Source organism: Neopelma chrysocephalum, unplaced genomic scaffold, assembly GCF_003984885.1.
Source record: "Neopelma chrysocephalum unplaced genomic scaffold, ASM398488v2 Primary Assembly neopelma1_147, whole genome shotgun sequence".
Lineage (NCBI taxonomy): Eukaryota > Metazoa > Chordata > Aves > Passeriformes > Pipridae > Neopelma > Neopelma chrysocephalum.
The window spans coordinates 11,260,625-11,267,836 of NW_020897809.1; the positions used below are offsets into that span (position 1 = coordinate 11,260,625).

The 7,212-nt window shown below is 53.0% G+C and overlaps 1 protein-coding gene and 1 long non-coding RNA gene across 5 annotated transcripts in view; one reads left to right on the top strand and one right to left on the bottom strand.

Moving 5' to 3' along the window:
- ADAMTS9 (ADAM metallopeptidase with thrombospondin type 1 motif 9) overlaps window positions 1-1,750 on the bottom strand; it is an 82,573-nt gene extending 80,823 nt beyond the window's left edge. For all 4 annotated transcript variants that reach the window (XR_003536969.1, XM_027700638.1, XM_027700639.1 and 1 more), the window contains exons 1-2: window positions 1,538-1,750; window positions 1,025-1,413 (exon numbers count right to left, since the gene is read on the bottom strand). Coding sequence is in view for 3 of the 4 variants with exons in the window: in XM_027700638.1 (XP_027556439.1) it covers window positions 1,025-1,413; window positions 1,538-1,631 (483 nt within the window). In the remaining variant the exon portion in view is untranslated. The remainder of the gene's footprint in view (window positions 1-1,024; window positions 1,414-1,537) is intronic.
- On the top strand, window positions 1,254-2,895 carry LOC113975963. Its single transcript, XR_003536970.1, has 2 exons — window positions 1,254-1,367; window positions 2,395-2,895. It is a non-coding gene; the product is annotated as an uncharacterized LOC113975963 (long non-coding RNA).
- Window positions 2,896-7,212: the final 4,317 nt, after the last annotated feature.

Here is a 7,212-nt window from a genome sequence, read left to right on the forward strand (position 1 = left end):
CAGAGAGATAATTACTAGTCATAGGCAAGGAGTGTCAGAGGGGCACATCTGCCAGACCCCATCCCTATGCCAGTGACGTTTCCAAGCCACCCCTGCCTGAGGGGCAACGGTGCTGCAACGTGCTGGAGGCCCCAGTACAACCCCATCACATGCTGGTTTCACACAGCAGTTCTCTCTAAGATAGGCTTTAAACCCACATGTAAGGACCAGAGGACAGTGTCCAGCCACTGAAATCCCTGCTTATGAGAAGACACCAACACTCCTAGTTGCACATGACTACGAATGTAGGGATTTGGTGGGCAAATAAAAGATATCCAACAAAAAAACTATCCTACAACCATCCCAGACTGGGATGCTGGACCAGTAACTGGGAGGGAGGCCCACCCAGCCACACACACATGCCCAAGTCTAGGTACACACATGCACCCAGAGGAGCTGCTGGACCAGACAGCCAGCAGAGGCTTCTGAGAAGCCCATGGGAGTGGCAATCCCGGGGGGCTGAAAGGCATCAGGGCAGATATAAGAGTCAGCCCTTCTGGGAGCTTCTGCTGTTCCCGGTGCCAACATCCCTGGACTGAAGAGCACCAGGCTGGGGTACCAGGCAGCGGGCCATGCTCCTGCCCCGCGGTGCCGGGTGGTCCCGGGCCAGCGCTGCTGGGGAGACCCCCGTCACCCCTACCCCGGCACTGCGGGGGCAGGCGGGTGTCCGTGCCCGGGTCTGTCCCGCGGATCGACCCCCGGGGTGCCGCTGGGTGGCAGTTTTTCCCCCAAAACCGGCGGAGCAGGAGGGGCTCACCCCGGAACCCGACGGAATAATGAAGGCGGGTTGGGAGAAATCCCCGAGCGGGGCGAGCCGGTGCCGCCAGCGGCGGCCGAGGGCGGGGGAAGGGGCCGGTCCCAAAGCTCTGCCCATCCCTCCATCACCCTGCTCCTCCTCCTCCTCCTCCTCGCTTCCGCCCCGGCGCGCCGCCCCTGGGCGCCCGGCGGGGCCCGGCCGGGAGCGGGAGCGGGGTGCGGGTCTCACCATCCCGGAGCAGAGGCTGATGACGGCGGTGAGCCGCGGGCGGGCATTGACGTGCCCCCGGTAGAAGCAGTGCTTCACGTCGGCGTCGGCCGCCTCGGCGTACAGGCGCCGCTGGTCGGCGGCGGGCTCTCCCAGGAGGCTGACGGTGAAGAGCGGGGCGATGAAGGCCGAGCTGGCCGTCAGGTTGAAGAGGAACTGCTGCCCGAAGGCGGACAGCCTGTAGTGCGCCTTGGGGGAGGCGGCGGCGGCCGCCGTCCAGGCGTCGGGGGCAGCGCTGGTGCTCCGCCGGCGCCGCCTGAAGTGGACATCGGTGGGGAAGGGCTCGCCGAACTCATTCACCCGGGTAGGAGTCACGATCTCGTACTCGCTGAGCTTCTCCAGCAGCTGGGCTGCGAGGCGAGAGAGATGCACATGTCGCTGAGCGGGGTGGCCGAGCTCAGCGCCCCCCGGGGGGGCGGCAGCCCAGCACCCCCCCTCCATCCGCGCCCCGCCCCTCCCCGAGCACCCCCTTACCTTGCCTGGGGTGCAGCTTCTGCCTCCTCGCTCCCGTCCGCAAGCCGTCGATGAAGAGCGTGGTGAGTGCCAGCGCCAGCGGCGCCAGCTGCATGGTGCTGCGCGCTGTCCTCGGAGGAGCAGCCTTCCCCGCGCTCCGCTTCTCCTCCTCCTTCTTCTTCCTCCCTTTCCCTCTTTTTTTCTTCTTCTTCTTCTTCTTCTTTTTTCTTTTTCCCTTCCTTTCGCCCCTCTCTCCCCCCTCCCCGCCCCCGGAGCGCTGCCGGGGGAAGGCGCCGGAGCCGGGCGGCGTTAGGGGCGGGCGGGCCGGCGGGGCGCGGGGCGCCGGGGGCCGCGCATGGTGCGCGGGGGCGGACGGGCCGGGGTCGGGACCGACGGGCCGGGACGGGGGAGCCGCCCGCCCGCCCGCCTGCCTTGCCTGCTCTCCCTCGCTTTCCGCCTCTCCCCCCGTCGGGCTGGTGGACGGGGCGCTCCCGGGAGTCAATTTAAGGGGGCGGGCTCCATAGATCAAGCAGGAGAAAAGATCCCGCCCTTGCAGGAGCAGGGACAGCCCTTCCTCCTCTCCCCCACTCCCCTCCTTCCAGCATGTCACTTTCTTTCATTCCCGACGAACGCCGAAGTCTCGGGGTTTGGCCAAGACAAGCCATCGCTGTGGCTGGACGGGGCGGGCCGGGGGGAGCCGCTCCCCGCCGGCTCCTTCCAAGAGACTTTAAAATCGCAAAGTGGCCCGGGCAGAGCGGCACCGGCAGCTGCCTGGTCTGCCAGGTCCTGGGGGGAAGAGCCACTTTGTCACTCACCGGGAGGAGAGCTGAGTTTTCTTACGTAATTGATGGTTTTCCTTTCCTTTTTTTTTAAGGCAGCTCGAAGAAGTGGACCAGTAATCGAAGAATCTCCCCCCGTGTGACACTTCTTTCAGCAGTTGTTTTCTTCTGCATTTCTCAGATAAGAGACAATTCAAGCAAGTTTTGTTCAGGGTTATATTTATGTTGTGCAGTTTTCAGGCACCCTGAGGGAAAAGAAAGAGTATTTCCTTATCTGAGTTTATTTTGTTCTGTTTTACAATTTGAAAGTTTTCTGTAAAAATTTAAGACATCCTTTAGAACTAAATGTAATTAAGAATTGTCTTCTACCCCTTCCTCAAACCAACCCCCCAAACCTTGGTTTAAAAGGTTTTTAAACCTTCAAAGCCTGTAGGCAAGGCAAAAGAAAATAGATATCTGGAAGTTTGATTTGCACTTCCATAGAAAATTTCAAAGTTCTGTACTTTCTTCACTCAACTTTGGGACAAAGAACAGAAATGCCAATATTTGCTGCAGAAAGGGAAAGCTTTAAAATAAAAATAAAAATCAATTCAGAATCTACTTCTGGGCAAAATATCACCTCCTGGCTCTTCAGAACAACTGGTGAAGTCCTAGAAACCTCAACTGTTAGCAGTAAATTATTAATTTTGTAGGATGAATATAAAAGTCAGAGTAAGCAAAGCACCACCTGTAAAGCTGTACTTCTTCAACCCTGCAGTTGACTCTCTGGGGTCGGAGGGCTGTGGGCAGGCCCTCAGCAGTGCAGGAATCTCCAGGATTGTGGAGACCCAAGTCAAGACACCCTCGGGGCAAGGTGTAATGGCACATAACCTCCCCATGTGGCATCATGCCCACACTTATAAAGCGTGGTTTAATTAAAGTCTCGGATGCTTACAATAAGATAACTCACCCATATTGGCTGAGGGGGTGTTGACAAAGCTCAGGTGCTTCCAGAGTGGAGTTGCCTTGTGTGCAGACAACTCTGACAGCAGTGTTGGGTCTTCTCGCTGTGTCCAGCCTGGTGTGAGCAGCCTGATGGCCTCTGAGTTCTGGGGACAGAGTTGTCCCCTCCTTCCACTGTGAGTGTGTAGGAGCGGTGATGTTCCCATTCTGGTACGTGTCATCTACTGCCAAGAGCAAGTTTTCCTAAAACCAAACATGGTGGTGTCCCAATGCACTCACCTGTTTATGAGTGAACCTGGACCAGATTTGCTTTTCTTGCTGCAAAGGGCCTGCACATTGACATTTTCCTGTCCTTGCAGCTGATTGCTCATCCACACACATTAAGAAAGAAATCAATCCTCAGAGGAGGAGCAAGACCAAACTATTGTAAAATAACTTCAGTCTGTAAAGCCTGCCACACATCTCTGGCTTGTATGGCCTTTCCTGGCTCAGCATGAAAGCATGTGGAATTCCCATCTATCCCACACCATTTTGTGTCCCAAGTGAGTCAGAAAAGGCACCGAGGTCTTTAGGCTGCTGGATGAACAAAAAGGGGAATCTCATAATGCCATCATGTAGCAGCCCAGGCTTCCTTCCAGGTGTGTTTTCTCACCCTGATTCTTTTCTTTCTTTCTTTGTCTCATCAAATAAACGACTTGACTCATAGCTGGAGTAACATCTGCTCCCTGAGCTGCGGTGCTGCTCCATGATGCTTGCAGGAGCAGCCTGAACCCTGACTCTCTTCCAGTACCTTCCTACAACTTTTATATGTGCCCCAAAGCTTTCAAACTTCACAGGAGTACAGGGTGCTTGAGCTTGGGATATGGCCCAGAAATCATGGCAGGGGAAGGGCAGGCTATATCCCGTGCTCAGGTGGGTGCAGGGATGTATCCCGGGAGTGCTGGGGGGAGCTGGTGCTGCCAGTTGGGCATGTGGAGCGATATCAAGCAGCCGGTCAGCAAAGGGGGAGTGAAGAACAGTGAACCAAGTTCCCTGAGGAAGGAGAGAGTGAGAAGCTAAGCATAGCATTAGAGCTGAGTCAGAGGGGAGGGGAGGAGGCTTACGTGGAGCTAGTCCTGCCAGTGTCCTGGGGGAGAGGGGTGCAGCCTTCACTCATCTCCTCGTCCTTGGATCAGAATAGTGTTGGGAAACAGGTCTGCTGCTGGTTTATCTGGGCTGCAGAGTGCCTCAGGGCATCCCCATTTCACAAACACCCCTCATCCCACCACTGAGCCTCAGCATCCCCCTGTGCCACGTCGGGTGTTGGCGGGAGCTGCCTCACTTCTGTTCTGTTCACTGTCACAGAAAAACCTATCAAAGCCTTGGGGTTTTTTTCTCCTTAATTTTCTGCAAGGTACCCAGTTAATTTGGCTCTGGGGTGAGGTTCAGAGGAGCTCTGGAGCTGGCATGGGGTGAGAAGTGGCAGCACATACCTGTGACTTCGTCGGGTAGGACTCCTTTTGGCACTGGGCTGAATGGAGCAAGGTTGTCTTGTGGAGCATCCTCACGGGCTCACCCACTGATCTGAAACTACCAACATGAGGGAAGGCATGAAACAGAACTCCACTCAAAAGAGGGGAGCTGACCCATGGGACTAATTGGAAGTCAATTATGGGGCAGAGTTGGGAGCAGACTGAAGGCTTCCAGGACCAAGTTCTGGCTTTGCAATGTCACTAGGCATGCTCCAGCAGCATGGCATGACTTCCAGAGCCATTTCCATCAATATACTCAAGTTGTAGGTTGTGAACCATTTTGAATCTTTACAGCTGCAGATTAGGAAGTGCAGAAGGAAAGCTGTAGTGTAAGTAAATAGATTATGTAGAGTTTAGAGAAGCTAAGCTACAATCTTAAATTCAAATAACTTTCCTATTAGGAAGGGTCTATTAATACTTACGGTATGGTAATTGTGCAGACTCCAAGTCCTCACCCAGTCAAAAGTAAACCCTAAGAGCCCATACCTACCAATGGAAAAATCCCCTTAAAACACTGGGAATTTTGCCTACATAAATACTGCAAAAGTTGAGCTGCAGATAATGCTTCTATAAACTACAAAATGAGAACTTGATCACAACAGCAAAACTTCAGTAAGAAATTTAAGGCAGTGCACACTGCTGCAAGAATACACTCGAGGAACCCAAATTTCTTGAAGTTTTTGCACTGCTTTTCCCCCATGTTACCATTTCCTTTTCCCCATAGGTGAGGCCATCCCCAATACTAATCTTTGTTCTTTGTGGCTCAGTCTCTCTGGGTAAGCCTCATCTTCCTTTATCTGCAGCATCCTCTTGCTTGCCCAACGATTATCCCACAAAGCAGACGGTTTCCCTTTGATGGTTTCTCCTCAATACCACAAGATAACTGAAAACAGCCAACATTTTCTCCCCGTGTCTAATCTGTGTGGTCAGAAAGTGAAAGATTTCTTTCCCTTCAAACAGCTGACTGCCTCTCTCACTCATCTGCTGATGCTGGTAACAAGGATACCACTCTGGGCTGCCTTTCCCTCTGTTGAGGAAGCTGTTCTGCTCACATAAAGGCTTCTCTTTAAAGGACATTTTCAATAATTGTGTTATGGCTGCATTTTAGATATTTTTAGCCTTTCACATTTGTTTGGAGGGGCTGAGATTTGCAAGTTCTTGGTGTATACTTAATTTTCAGACTTGTTATCTATGCCAAGCCAACTCTTTTTGATCCTTGTTAAAAGGATTTAAATATACAGTTTAGCACATCTGCAGTAGCCATTTAAGCTCCTGCTTCCTCCGTGGGGTTCTGTCCTTCCCCCAGGTAGTGTGCTGCTGCCATCAAGGGCTGAATCCCTGGGTTGTTTGAAGTCTCCTTCCTTCTAGGAGGCTGGAAAGTGCAACATGTCATTCCCAGCAACACCAGCACAGCACTGCTGTCACAGCTTGCCCTCGGTGGGCTCATATCCTGATCTCCGTTTTAGGGCCAGTGGCTGAGGGAGACATGAAATGATGTGCTGAGATGCTGCAGTGCCATCAGTGCCATCCCGCTCCCCTGAATACTGAGCTGTGCACATTGAAGTGACTAATCCAAGGTCACAGGGGCAAATAAGACCCAAACTCCTTCAACTTGGTCCTGTGTCAGACTGCAGCTCTGATGCCTTCCCAGCCAGTGCATTGCAGCAGGAGCTGTGTCCTGTGGGAACCATCTATTGCCCTGCACAGAGGTGCAAGGGCGGGCACAGTGGAAATTCAAGTATAGCCGTGCTCCTTGCCTGGGCGGGGAACCACCGTTTGGGAACAGAAGGTGAAGGAGAGAAAGCAAACAAGTATCTTGTGTTGCTCTACTCACATGCAAGGAAACTGGCTCTCGGTTTGCCTCAGAAACAACCCTGACCCTGGAAAACAGATACATGAGTAGGAACTAGGGACTGGGTGGGAGGAACAGCAAAGCCCACGTAGACGCTGCAAATGTGTGGGATTTTCGTCTTCAGGTCAGCACGGATGGACATAATGATCCCTTGAGGCTCTCCACTTAAAGCTGCTGGCTCCAGCTTACCCCTCCCCTGCTCCCAGCATTACTGCTGACCGTTCACACACTGCTCCTTTTCCTTACACCTCTTATCTGCCACAGGAAAAATGCTCAGAGTAGCCCAGCTTCTGGGTCTCACTGCAGCCTGGCAGTTCCTTTGGCCTGACAAATCCCTGATGGGATTTATAGATCCCATTCCCCTTTTTACTACAGGTAGCAATCTGAGACAGGTCCTAAAGTAGCTGAGAAACATTTATTTCTGGATCTTCCCATTTTTGTGTAAATTAAGCCATCAAGGTAAACATTATTTTGGTTTATCTTCTGTATTTGACACGCTATAAATCAAACAGGACCTGAATACACCCCTTTTGACTTTTGATATTATGTACATGTGCATCTATGCTGTGTTCCAGGTGCCTTTGCCAAAACATTAACAGTAATACTAGGAGG